General features: G+C 29.8%; 3 protein-coding genes across 3 annotated transcripts; all 3 read right to left on the reverse strand.

The window, feature by feature from the left end:
* Window positions 1–5,444: 5,444 nt before the first annotated feature.
* Window positions 5,445–6,980, reverse strand: CHS (chalcone synthase). Its single transcript, XM_028057763.2, has 2 exons — window positions 6,682–6,980; window positions 5,445–6,578 (listed from the first exon to the last, which is right to left on the reverse strand). The coding sequence occupies exons 1-2, from the start codon at window positions 6,857–6,859 to the stop codon at window positions 5,587–5,589; spliced, it is 1,170 nt and encodes a 389-aa protein (XP_027913564.2). The 5' UTR covers window positions 6,860–6,980; the 3' UTR covers window positions 5,445–5,586.
* Window positions 6,981–9,387: 2,407 nt separating this feature from the next.
* On the reverse strand, window positions 9,388–10,900 carry LOC114173400 (chalcone synthase 17-like). Its single transcript, XM_028057768.2, has 2 exons — window positions 10,635–10,900; window positions 9,388–10,533 (listed from the first exon to the last, which is right to left on the reverse strand). Exons 1-2 carry the CDS (start codon window positions 10,810–10,812, stop codon window positions 9,542–9,544), a joined length of 1,170 nt encoding a protein of 389 aa, XP_027913569.2. The 5' UTR covers window positions 10,813–10,900; the 3' UTR covers window positions 9,388–9,541.
* A 1,647-nt stretch (window positions 10,901–12,547) lies between these two features.
* Window positions 12,548–14,133, reverse strand: LOC114173398 (chalcone synthase 17-like). The gene is made up of 2 exons (XM_028057765.2): window positions 13,781–14,133; window positions 12,548–13,684 (listed from the first exon to the last, which is right to left on the reverse strand). The coding sequence occupies exons 1-2, from the start codon at window positions 13,956–13,958 to the stop codon at window positions 12,693–12,695; spliced, it is 1,170 nt and encodes a 389-aa protein (XP_027913566.2). The 5' UTR covers window positions 13,959–14,133; the 3' UTR covers window positions 12,548–12,692.

A 14,133-nucleotide genomic window follows, 5' to 3' on the forward strand; every position in this document is an offset into this window, starting at 1 on the left:
GCATTAAATATTGTAAATTAAATTTCAGAGAGAGAGAATATGATTCTTGAACGGTCAAGGTTGAGTAGCTATTTTTCACCAAAAAAGCTTTTGTTTATACTTGATGATCTTTTGTTTACAATATAAGTTTTAGATAACATTGTTGCGTATGTTTGTTGATGTTAGAAACGTGCTTTTAAAAAAATTAAAAAAAATTAGTTAGGGAAAAAAATTTCATATACCAGTAACAGATAGTGCATAACTATTTCCTTATTTATTAATCAGTCGTATCCAATTATCGTATATATTCATTATCCAACTCTGTTAGGTTTATAGAGAGGATTTCACTAGGGAGAATAACACTAATGAGATCTGAGCCTAACCACATAAGACACTGACACTAGAGATGGCAAATAAACCCGTGCCCGTGGGTATCACCCGAACCCGTCCCCGTTTTGACGGGGAATCCCCGCTTTGACTGGATATGGGTATGGGTATGGGTAATACCCGAAATTTTCAACTGGGGATGGGGATGGGGATGGGGATATATATATACCCGCCCAAATACCCGTACCCGCTTAAATTACTAAACTATTTATAATTTATTAAATAATCTAAAAGATATATATAAATAAATAATATATTTACACATAAAATATAATATAATATAATATAATATAATATAATATAGTATATATACATATAAATAAAATATACTTTTATATATATATATATATATATATATATATATTTACACATATACATGTAATATAATATAATATAATATAATATATATACATAATAATATAATATAATATATATAATATATACGTATAAAACAAATTAATCATTTAACTAGTGAGATCTTTTATAAACAAATTTATAACATTACAAATTTATAAAAATTTAAAAGAAATATATATATATATATATAAAAGCATAAAATATCTACGCATATACATATTATATATACATAATAATATAATATATATTATTATATTTATATTATTATATAATATAATATAATATATACTTAAAATAAATATATATCTATAAATATATATATATATATATATATATATATATATATATATATATATATATATATAAACATAAGATATCCACACATATAATATATATACATAGTAATAATAATATAATATATAATATAATATAATATATATATAAATAATTATATATATATATAAACATAAGATATCCACACATATAATATATATATACATAGTAATATAATATATAATATAATATAATATAATATAATATATATATATATATATATATAACATATTTCTCATTCTCTTTGTTTTTTGTTATACACTTTGTTTACTCTCTCAATTGTCTGGTTTGTTTTTCAAGATTTAATTTTGAAGGTAATTTTTCTTCTTCTTATTACATAATTTTTACTCTCTGTACATGGTTATGTTCAAATAGGTGTTCCTCAATTTCATTCTATGAAATAATTTTTAGGTTACACATTTGATTATCTTTATTTATTTATTTATTTTCATGAAAATGTTTGACTCTTATTTTGTAGCTCTTCTTTTTGTTACTTTGGTTATACACTTTTTTACTCTCTTTTAATTGTTTGGCTTGTTCTTTAAGGTTTAAGCAGATCTTCAAGGTACTTTTCCTTTTATCATAATCTTAATTATACATTTTTTTTTCGTTATGTTATGTTCAAATGGATATTCTCAAATTTGGGTCACACATTTAATTATCTTTACTCCTTTATGATAATATGATAATGAATCTGATGAAGAAGGTACATTATATTCTAGTAATTAAAATTTTCAATTTCAATTATTATATCATATCTAATTTTTCATTTTTTTTCTATGTGTAGGTGGATCGAATGCAAATGAAACCACTGATCATTTGTAAAATTAATAAATATTTTGGTTATTATAAAATTTTAGTAATGTGTAATTTTTTAGCTTTTATATAATTATTTGAATTTTATTTAGTTGTTATTTGATACTTTAATTTGAGATTTATACTATTATAATATTTTTCTTAATATTTGACATCATGAAAATCAAAAAGAGTATGTTATTTTAATATTGAATATTTTGATAGTATCATGATTACGTTGGTGTGATTTTTAAATTTTTTTTATAAAAAATATTTAATTGATATATGGAACAATAAAAAAATGGGTATGGGTATAAGAAAATACCCGTTACCCGGTGGGGATGGGTCAAAAGTTGTATACCCGTTGGGTTTGGGGATGGGGATGGGGATGAATTTTTATTATGGGGATGGGGATGAGATCATGATACCCGTACCCGCCCCGCCCCGTTGCCATCCCTAACTGACACCACTCTCAATCCAAAACTTTAAGTCTTTATTCTTATATAGTGCTCTACTTCTCATTTCTGTTCAATGTGGAACTTAGCCTCACACTTGGATTCCTACTATTGTATATATTCATTATCCAACTCTTCTTAGTAAGTTATTATTTTCATAACTCTTTGTTATGATGTATTCTTTGTCATGTTGCAATTCTGAAATATCTAATGTATCTTATTATTTTTTAAGATTAAATAAATTTTTTTTTTTTAAATCACATGCTGTTTGCTAATTCACTAAACTTTAAAGAAAATAAGGTTTATTTTGAATAATGACTTTATATGATCACATATTTTATTAAAATTGATATGTTTTGTCTTGCTTTTGAGGGTAAAAGAAAAAAAATGCTAACTTTTGTTTTTATTTTTGAGAAATAGATGGAATTCTTAATAATGTTTTGCTTCAAATCTTATTTATGTTATTATGGTTGAAAATTGTAACACTAATTTATAGTATATAAGTGATGATAATTCTCATTTTATATAAGTCATTTGATACATGATATTAGAATCTATTATATAACATATTGTGTAAACCATTATAGATATTGTTATCAAACCATTACAGATATTAATTTTTAAGTATGAGATTTATATGTTTTAGCATGAAACTATGTTATGAATCTCCCATCAACTAGAAAAATGAAATCATTTATTTTCTTGATTTAACTATCTTTTTAATTAAAAATTATCTACAAAATAAAAAAAAGTATTTAAAATAATAACATTAATAATCATTTTATTATTATAAAGAAAAGTAAAAATACATGTGTCTAATATACAGGTGTTTGCACTAATGTTTATAATGTGATTTATTCAAGTTTAAAGTTATATATTTTGTAGTACATTTAGTTTTTATGAATAATTTGTTGCACTTTATGGTAAATTAACTTATAATAGTTTCCTTTGGCTTCTTTAGTCAATATATTTGAATACGAAAATTGATAAATTATTCTTACATTTAATATTGTAATCACAATTACTTTTGATATAATATACTGTGTATATTTAAATTTTAAATACTAACTTAAACACAGATGCAAAACGTATGTGTTACTTATTTTTTAAATACACATAATATTATATTTTTATATGTAATAATATTATAGTATTATTAAGTTAATATATAAAATAAATTTATATTTATTTTAAAAAATTAAAATAAATGAAGAAAAGATGAAAAATAATCATTAATAAATAATAAAAAATAAAAAGAAAATAAAAAGTTTTATAAAAAATATATAATAAAAATAATCATTAATTTTTAAAATTTAATAAATAATTATATTATAAGAATAAAATTAAAATTATGAAAGGTAAATCCAAAGAAGAATTCTTATTTATATATTATAGATAATAAATTTTGTCACATTTAAACTTAATGAACACACAACCACAAATTTTACAATACAAAAAAAAAAAATAATAATAAACAACTGATATTTAGTTTGTTTTTTTATTTATATGAATTAGAATCACAGGCTAAATGAAACGAAGTTAAATAGTTGGTAAGTTACTTCTTACCTATGCTTCAATCTGACAAAAATGGATTCTTACATTTATTTTAGTCCTGAACCCATAGAAGATAATATTATACACTACTTGCAGAAGTCTATAAAGTATGAATTTAGTCATTAAAAACTTGTGATTTTTTCTATTATAGACTCATATCACTCCTCAGATTTTGTTGTATTATTTTGTCTTCAAAAAATGTCATTTTCAATATTTTGTGTTATTTCTTATCCTGTTTATTATACTTATGACTTTATCTTTATATACAATATATTCAAAACTATATAAATAAATTATTATTATTATTATTTAGTCAGCAGACCTTTATTTTTGTATGCTGAAACAAATTACAAAGAACATTTCTATCAAAGATATATGGGTTATGTAAAGAAAGGATCCTTCTAAACTCAATTTTATTTTATGAAATAAAATTCCAAAACATAAATAGAAAGAGAGGGAGCAAATATAAGAGAAATAGAAACACAAATAAAATCACATTCACATATCCTTTATTTAACTTCTGACTTTTTAATTTACCTTTATATGATTACAATTCCTCAATGTTTTAGCTTATAGATTATTTAAGGTGATCCTATCAATTAAATATGATCACTTGGTAATACGTTCAATATATTAAACTTTCATTTTATTTCATCGGTCAATACTTATATGATTTACTTGTAAAAATTGTTTGTCATTGTATAATTGTTTTTGATAAAATTGTAAAGTTTTTCATATGAACAAAATTCTAAATCCTTCCTTAACACATACTTACATAAGTATCTTGTACACTTGATATTCCATGAATTGTCATATCATGTCTTAAAATTTAATAGTATTTTTTTATTTTTTCTTCTTCTTTCTATTATTCAATGTGTAATAACAACATAAAGATTCAATAAATATTATAATTGTTTGAGAAGAAAATTACTTCTTTTTTGAAGTAGGTATCTTTTAAATCATACAATTATTTAAGAAATTTGATGTACATAAACTAAACATATATTAGATATATAAATCCATTTAACCAAGCTAGCCTACCAACAAAGTTTAAACATTTAGAAGGAAATTGTTTTAAAGAGAAAAAAAAATCTCAAAAGTCGGATAGATTCTTCTTAAAATTAAGTATTAAATTAGCTTTCTTCTCCCCAATTGTCAATAAGAGAAAAAAATTAATTAATTTTAATACCATACTTCAAGAATATCATGGTATGGATTTGATGAAATTGAAATATTGATGACCTTCAATTGTTTTAATTGCTCCCAATTTGTATCCAAAATGACCTCCATAGAACGGGGAAGGTGAACTAATGAGCTTCACAATGATAAATAAGAGAAAAAAAAATCCATTCATTTTATTTCTAAAAAATACAAGTATTACTCAAGGTTATCAATCACATGTGTATAGATTTGAATAATAGAATTTTGTAACTAAAATAAACAGATTATATTTGTAAGTTAGTAATATGAAATAAAATAGTCATTTTGACACTACCGTGAATAAATCATCTCACCAGTTACTGCTCACATCTTTTTGGACAAAGTTACAAACTTTTTTAGTCTAGCAGACAATAACACAAGTACTTTTGGAATCAATAAAAGTCCAAATACTTTTTCATTATTTTCAACATTATAAATACAATTATTGATTTGATAAAAAAAGTTAAATGTAAAATCTCGTACAAGCCAAGTACTCTAACAAGGAAACAATAATGTTGGGAGGATGTTATATGGCAACACTGTGAAGAACAACAGTTTCAATGGTAAGTCCAGGTCCAAAACCAAACAAGACACCCCATTCAAGTCCTTCACCTGTGGTTTTGAGTCCATTTTCAACAGATTTCCTCCTCATTTCATCCAAGATGAAAAGCACACATGCACTTGACATATTTCCATAATCACTCAAAACATCTCTGGTGGCCTTCATCTTTTCAGGTTTTAGACCCAACTTTTGCTCAACTTGGTCAAGAATTGCAGGCCCACCAGGATGTGCAATCCAGAAGATGGAGTTGTAATCAGAGATGTTCAATGGATTGAAGGCCTCAGAAAGTGCCTTCCCAATGTTCTTCGAAACAATCCCAGGAACATCCTTAAGGAGGTGAAAAGTGAGTCCAACTTCACGAAGATGCCCATCAATGGCACCTTCACTGTCTGGAGCAATGGTCTGTGCAGTCCAAACAAGTTCAAACAATGGCTTTTCAATCTGTGGAATTGGGTCAGAACCAACAATCACTGCAGCTGCTCCATCTCCAAACAGTGCTTGACCCACAAGACTGTCTAAGTGGGTGTCACTTGGGCCACGAAAGGTGACTGCAGTGATCTCAGAACACACGATAAGCACACGGGCACCCTTGTTGTTCTCAGCCAAATCCTTGGCCAATCGAAGAACCGTGCCTCCAGCAAAGCATCCCTGTTGGTACATCATGTACCTCTTAACATAGGGGCGAAGTCCAAGGAGTTTGGTAAGCTGGTAATCAGCACCAGGCATGTCGACACCACTGGTGGTGCAAAAGATCAAGTGTGTAATTTTTGACTTTGGCTGCCCCCATTCCTTTATGGCCTTCACTGCAGCCTCTTTTCCTAACCTTGGTACTTCTACCACCACTATGTCTTGTCTCGCATCCAAAGAAGGTGCCATGTAAGCACACATGCTTGGATTCTCCTTTAGGATCTCCTCCGTCACGTGCATGTATCGCTTCTTGATCATAGACTTGTCGCCTGAAACATCATAAACAAATTATTAGCTTGATTCAACAAAAGTCATCATCAAACATAACGTGAAAGTGAAATGGCTATACATATATTAGATTCAACAACTTACACATGCGTTGAAACTTCTCCTTGAGATCAGTCATGTGCTCGCTGTTCGTGATTCTGAAGTAGTAGTCAGGATAAGTGCTCTGATCAACACAGTTCGGTGGAGTTGCAGTTCCGATTGCAAGGATGGTTGCTGGGCCTTCTGCCCTTTGAGCCTGGCAGATCTCTGACACACTCACCATCTTCCTTTCCTTTGATGTATAGAACTAAAGTCACAACACTCCGATTCTATTGATGGATGGATAGAACTCACCAAGTCACAGTACTTTAATGGTAGAGTGGCTTTCTGCTTTGTCGCTGAACTTGTGTGTTTGAAGATGGTGGAGTTAGCCTTTTATATGTATGAATGGGTGCATTGGACATGGGTAGGTGAGTAGCACGTGCATCACCATTTTCCATCTTACGTTGTAGTCTACCATGTTATATTTTTGACGTACGAGTTTGGTGGCATATTTTAGAAGACTGTCTCTACCTTTGTTTTTGAATTGACTAATCAATACTTGGTGATACTTTGTCACGTGCGTGGAACTTGGTTGTGGATTGGAGATATATGAATTATTCTTCTACTACCATAATTGACTACACATGATGTGGGTTGACTTGTTTTAATACAGGGTTAATTTATAATTTATAGTAATTTTGGTAAGTGATTTAATATACATATATAGCAGTAGGTTTATAAATTGTATGAGATGTTAAATAGCTTCAATAATTTCTTTTTTATAGTTTTCAGTATCACGCTTAAAAGGATTTGTAATAGGGTGTTTGAATTTTACTGTTTTGAGAAATAAAATGAAAGAAATTTTTGAATTAAAAACTATTCCTAAATAAAAAATAAACACAGTTTTTGTAAGGTAGTACTTTTGTAAGGTTAATTATAAACGGTGGTAGCGGAGATAGGTAGGTTTGCATGTGATACTATTTTGAAAACAAATAAAAGAAATATCTACTTAACAATTTTAAAGAATAATACTTTAATTGTTTTTACTTTACCTTTTAGTTTAAACTTTTAATAATATTATTATATTAGTAAAGTGGGCTGTGAATGGGATATTTTTAGTGGGTTTAAAATTATTATTTTCTGTTATATGAACGGCCATTATGCAATGCAAATTAAATAAAAGATCACTAATTATTTGGTATTATTTTATTCTATATTTTCTACTTGGTTAGTCAAGCAACACTAGGTTCCATGAACCCATGAGAGAATGTGTCCACTCAATATTTAAAATTAAAATGAAAGTGAAGTAGTTCATTCTTCCATGGTCAACCTAATGGAGCTACCTACCCGTTTTAGTTTGCTTGGTGTTCTTCTATTTTTACAATAAGTATATAAGATAACATTCTTTCAATGCATACTTTTTTTTTTATTAAAGAGAATATTTTTGTATATGTTTGTTGATGTTATTGGAGTATAAGAGTATCGATATCTTATTTGAAAACAAGTAAAATAATTTAATTCTATAACAAGAAATTATGATTTTTGACTAAATATATAATATTAAATTAAATTAGTTATTTTATAATTAATCATCTTTATATCTTAATTTGTATATTTTTTCTTAACACTAAATTAAAATTTTTATTAAAATTCATTAATTATTAAGCTTTCACTTAAATAATTAATGATTAATTGAAATTATTATTACTATTATAAGGATTAAATATGTTTTTGGTCCCTTAATTTTCAGATAATTTTAGAATTAGTTCATTAGAAAACTTTGAACCATTTAGTCCTTCATCTCTCGAAGTGAGTGGATTTAGTCATTTTATTCAAATTTTATTGAATTTAGTTGATGAATGACTAAATCCACGTATTTTGAAAGATGCAACTAAGTTGATCCAAAGTTTCGAAATAAACTAATTTTAAAATTTATCAAAAATTAGGAACAAAAAACACATTTAAACCTTATTATAATTAACATATCATCTAATCTAGTATAATATTTCCCGGTCAAAGTCGTTCATGCATTTTATTCCGTGTAAATTGAAACTGAAGTAATATTCAATTGAAGCGATTTTGTTTATATTAAGTCGTGTTTTATAAACACCACTTATCTAATTTTGTATTTTTTTTTTAAATTTATCCATTATGATAATTTCTATATAAAATTGCTCTAAACTGATAAAAATAAAACGTGTTTCCCGATTAATGAATAGATAAAGAAAATACATACATTTTTTTCTCTCTCATGTATAATGATAAAATGTTGATCCATCATGTATTAAAAGTATTTTAAAAGTATCGTTCGCTTTAAAATATGTGTTCAGTTATGATTTTATTTTTAAAATATGTCTTAAGGATGAAAGTAGAAAAAATATTTAAACGTCTTTAAATCATAACTTTTAAACTATGCCAGATTATTAGATATAGCAATAACAATTTTATTTCTTCTAAAAACAAGCATCAACTTATTATTAGTTGTGTTTTGAACATTAGAATTTTTTTAATTAATATAAATAAATTGCAAGTTAAGAACATGAAATAAAATATAGTCCGTATACTCCGATAAATAGATAAAACCTTCATCAGTTAATGTTCATATTTTGTTCAATTGCAAATATTTTTATAACACACAAGTACCGAAATCCTATATTTATTAAGTTGAGGTAATAACAATAAAATAAAAAAATTATCTTTTTCAATTTTAAAATATATTAAAAGTACATTTTCCCGTATTTTAAAAAAGTCATGTTTAAAGCGAAAAAGAAAAAGGAAAAAAAACCAAAATTTTATTATTTCAGCATTATAAATACAATTATTGATCTGATAAAAAAAATAGAATTATTGATATGATAAAAAAATTAAAAGTAAAATCTCATACAAGTAAAGTATACGAGAAAGTAATAGATTTGGGATGATGTTATATTGCAATGCTGTGAAGAACAACGGTTTCGATGGTAAGTCCAGGTCCAAAACCAAACAAGACACCCCATTCAAGTCCTTCACCTGTGGATTTGAGTCCATTCTCTACTGATTTCCTCCTCATCTCATCCAATATGAAAAGCACACATGCACTTGACATGTTTCCATAGTCACTAAGCACATCTCTAGTGGCCTTCATCTTTTCAGGTTTGAGACCCAACTTTTGCTCAACTTGGTCAAGAATTGCAGGCCCGCCAGGGTGTGCAATCCAAAAGATGAAGTTGTAATCAGAGATGTTCAATGGATCGAAGGCCTCAGAAAGTGCCTTCCCAATGTTCTTTGAAACAATCCCAGGAACATCCTTAAGGAGGTGAAAGGTGAGTCCAACTTCACGAAGGTGGCCATCAATGGCACCTTCACTATCTGGAGCAATGGTCTGTGCAGTCCAAACAAGCTCAAACAATGGCTTCTCAATCTGTGGAATTGGGTCAGAACCAACAATGACTGCAGCTGCTCCATCGCCAAATAGTGCCTGTCCCACAAGACTGTCTAGGTGAGTTTCACTTGGGCCACGGAAGGTGACTGCAGTGATCTCAGAACACACGACAAGCACACGGGCGCCCTTGTTGTTCTCTGCCAAATCCTTGGCCAATCGAAGAACCGTACCTCCTGCAAAGCACCCCTGTTGGTACATCATATACCTCTTGACATATGGGCGAAGTCCTAGGAGTTTGGTGAGCTGGTAATCAGCACCAGGCATGTCCACGCCACTTGTAGTGCAAAAGATCAAGTGTGTAATCTTTGACTTTGGCTGCCCCCACTCCTTAATAGCCTTCACTGCAGCCTCTTTCCCTAGCCTTGGTACCTCTACAACGACTATGTCTTGCCTCGCATCTAAAGAAGGTGCCATGTAAGCACACATGTTGGGGTTCTCCTTCAGGATCTCCTCCGTCACATGCATGTATCTTTTCTTGATCATAGACTTGTCGCCTGAAAATCGTAAACCAATTATTAGCTTAATTCAACAACATACATCATCAAACATGATGTGAAAGTGAAATGACTATACATATATTGATTCAATAACTTACACATGCGTTGAAACTTCTCCTTGAGATCGGTCATGTGCTCACTGTTCGTGATTCTGAAATAGTAGTCAGGATAAGTGCTCTGATCAACACAGTTTGCCGGAGTTGCAGTTCCAATGGCAAGGATGGTTGCTGGGCCTTCTGCCCTCTGAGCTTGACGGATCTCTGAGACACTCACCATCTTTGTTTCTTTGATAGATAGAAGTAATGAAGTGGCAGATGATGTTGCTGATAACTCAGGTTGCTGAAGTTGTGTGTTTGAAGACGTGAGAGGAGTTAGGTTTTTATATGCATGGAAGGGTGGATAGGAAGTGGGTAGGTGGACATCTCCAAAGCCATCTTACTTTGCAAACATATTGATCAGTTTGGCGGCTGGTGTGAGAAGACCGTCTCTGCCACCATATAACTTCTTGGTTCATTCACTTTTAAGTTTACCAACCAATAATCAATTATTGGTGATATATAAAATATAGTTATTGTATCAGCTCCACGTGTTTTTAACTTTTTGTCTGTTTCTGACGTTTGAGTCAACCTTGGTACGTACCTTAGGAAGAAAAAGAAAAACATTTTGTGGCCACTAATACTGTAACTTCAATTTCTTGAATGGTCAAGGTTGAGGAGCTATACCTACCCATTTTCTACCATGAAAGCATTTAATTGTAGTTTGCTTCATCATCTTTTATTTATTATATTTATTTTAGATGACATTCTTTAACATATTTGTTGATTTTAGTGGATAATAAGAGTATCACAGTGCATTTTATTTAAATGAATTAGAAACGTGCTTTAAAAAAAAAAAAAATTAGATAGGGAAAAAAGTTCATGTGATATATATACCAGTAACAGATACGTGGATAACTATTTTAATTACCTCCTCACTTGTTAAGGAGTAGTATCCAACTATTGCATATACTCATTATCCATTATTTATAATTTTTTTTGGATATGTTTTTTTTTTCCTAAAAATATAAAGTGACCAAATTAAAATTATCGATGAAAAAAATATTATTGTTTAGACATTAAAGTTAATTTTAAAGAAGTTATTTTTTTAGGACTTATATTCTCAGGGTGTAATTTATTTATTTTTTTTTCTAAAAAAGAAATTTGTTTGAACTAATATTTTATCATATAATTTTATTTAGTCATTATATTTTAAGATCAAAGTTTATTTAAGCTTATATTTTAATTATTATTAAATTTTATAAGTTCTATATGAAGTCTTTTTTTAATAAAATTGTCCTGGTTGGAGTAATAAAACATTTAGGGTGTGTTTGGTTATGTTTTGAAAATTAATTCTGTGGTTGAATCGATTCATGGGATGGAAAAACAACAATTAATTGCTTCTTTTTTAACGTGATTTTTTGACATTTAAATCAATTTATGTGTAATCATAAGTCTAAAAGAGCGAATATCTAATTGCAAATACATGTTGAATAATTTACATTTCTATAAGTAAGTCTCTAATAACATTTCTGTTCAATGACTCTGTCCACACTTGTGTACTTGTAATAATAACTGTGAAAATAAATCTTTCATACAAGTTTTTAAGAGTGAGTTATTCATGTGTGTGTCAATCACACTCTTATGATTTCTATCTCCATTTTCTCATAGAGTAATGATATCTTGACATTTTTATTATATTTATTTTATTTTTCGGTTTAAAATTTTAGTAGGTGTTATTAAATATTATTATAGAGAGTTGTAAAGTGGGAGTATATTTTTTAAAAAGTGTCACACTGTTATTTTCCTTTCTTATATTATTTTGTTATGTTGTGTATGTATTTTTTTTATCCCTTTTCATTTTTACTTTTACTTTGAAGATATATTAAAAATGCATTTTACAAAGTTATAAAGTCATGTACAAAGTAAAGTGAAACATAATAAAAGAACACAATATTTGGAACGTACACAATCGATTTTAAAATCACTAAGAATGCAAATCACTTTTCTTGTTATTCATATAAGAGAAACTTCAATATTATATATATAATTATTCTTTAAAATCTGAAAAAAGAATTAAACAAAATCATACAAGTAATAAGAAAATGTTACATGATAATTTTATATCTCCACGCTATGGAGAACAACGGTCTCAATGGTAAGTCCTGGTCCAAAGCCAAACAAGACACCCCATTCAAGTCCTTCACCTGTGGTTTTGAGTTTATTTTCAGTTGATTTCCTCCTCATTTCATCCAAAATGAAAAGCACACATGCACTTGACATGTTCCCATAGTCACTAAGCACATCTCTAGTGGCCTTCATCTTTTCAGGTTTGAGACCCAACTTTTGCTCAACTTGGTCAAGAATTGCAGGTCCACCAGGGTGTGCAATCCAGAAGATGGAGTTGTAATCAGAGATGTTCAATGGATCGAAGGCCTCGGAAAGTGCCTTCCCAATGTTCTTTGAGACAATCCCAGGAACATCCTTAAGGAGGTGAAAAGTGAGTCCAACTTCACGAAGGTGGCCATCAATGGCACCTTCACTGTCTGGAGCAATGGTCTGTGCAGTCCAAACAAGCTCAAACAATGGCTTCTCAATTTGTGGAATTGGGTCAGAACCAACAATGACTGCAGCTGCTCCATCTCCAAACAGTGCTTGACCCACAAGACTGTCTAGGTGAGTTTCACTTGGGCCACGGAAGGTGACTGCAGTGATCTCAGAACACACGACAAGCACACGGGCACCCTTATTGTTCTCGGCTAAATCCTTGGCCAATCGAAGAACTGTGCCTCCGGCAAAGCACCCCTGTTGGTACATCATGTACCTCTTGACATAGGGGCGAAGTCCGAGGAGTTTGGTGAGCTGGTAATCAGCACCAGGCATGTCGACACCACTAGTGGTGCAAAAAATCAAGTGTGTAATCTTTGACTTTGGCTGTCCCCACTCCTTTATGGCCTTCACTGCAGCATCTTTCCCTAGCTTTGGTACCTCTACCACAACTATATCTTGCCTCGCATCCAAAGAAGGTGCCATGTAAGCACACATGTTGGGATTCTCCTTGAGGATCTCCTCCGTCACGTGCATGTATCGCTTCTTGATCATCGACTTGTCGCCTGGAACATCGTAAACGAATTATTAGCTTGATTCAACAACAAACATCATGTGAATATGAAATGACTAAATAAATGTATTAGTTTATAAAAACTTACACATGCGCTGAAACTTCTCCTTAAGATCGGTCATATGCTCGCTATTTGTGATCCTGAAATAGTAGTCAGGATAGGTGCTCTGATCAACACAGTTGGATGGAGTTGCAGTTCCGATGGCAAGGATGGTTGCTGGACCTTCTGCCCTTTGAGCCTGGCAAATCTCCGATACACTCACCATAATTTTTTTTCTTTGATACAACTAATGAAGTGGTCGGTGATGCTATTGGACACAAGTCACAACACTATATGCTTGTTTGGTTTGGTTGATGGACAGATAGAACTCACTAAGTCACAACACTCTACGGGTAGAGGTCTTTGTTCTTGGTTGCTGAAGTTGTGTGTTTGAAGATGGT

This window comes from Vigna unguiculata, chromosome 2 (assembly GCF_037176805.1).
Source record: "Vigna unguiculata cultivar grain cowpea cultivar isolate G323 ecotype 2 chromosome 2, ASM3717680v1, whole genome shotgun sequence".
In the NCBI taxonomy this organism is placed as follows: domain Eukaryota; kingdom Viridiplantae; phylum Streptophyta; class Magnoliopsida; order Fabales; family Fabaceae; genus Vigna; species Vigna unguiculata.

Coding starts and splice junctions, on each gene's coding strand:
- CHS (XM_028057763.2), bottom strand. CDS start 6,859: ATGGTGAGTGTGTCAGAGATCTGCCAGGCTCAAAGGGCAGAAGGCCCA. Junction 6,579..6,681: donor GGAGAAGTTTCAACGCATGT/GTAAGTTGTTGA, acceptor ATGATGTTTCAG/GCGACAAGTCTATGATCAAG.
- LOC114173400 (XM_028057768.2), bottom strand. CDS start 10,812: ATGGTGAGTGTCTCAGAGATCCGTCAAGCTCAGAGGGCAGAAGGCCCA. Junction 10,534..10,634: donor GGAGAAGTTTCAACGCATGT/GTAAGTTATTGA, acceptor TACGATTTTCAG/GCGACAAGTCTATGATCAAG.
- LOC114173398 (XM_028057765.2), bottom strand. CDS start 13,958: ATGGTGAGTGTATCGGAGATTTGCCAGGCTCAAAGGGCAGAAGGTCCA. Junction 13,685..13,780: donor GGAGAAGTTTCAGCGCATGT/GTAAGTTTTTAT, acceptor ACGATGTTCCAG/GCGACAAGTCGATGATCAAG.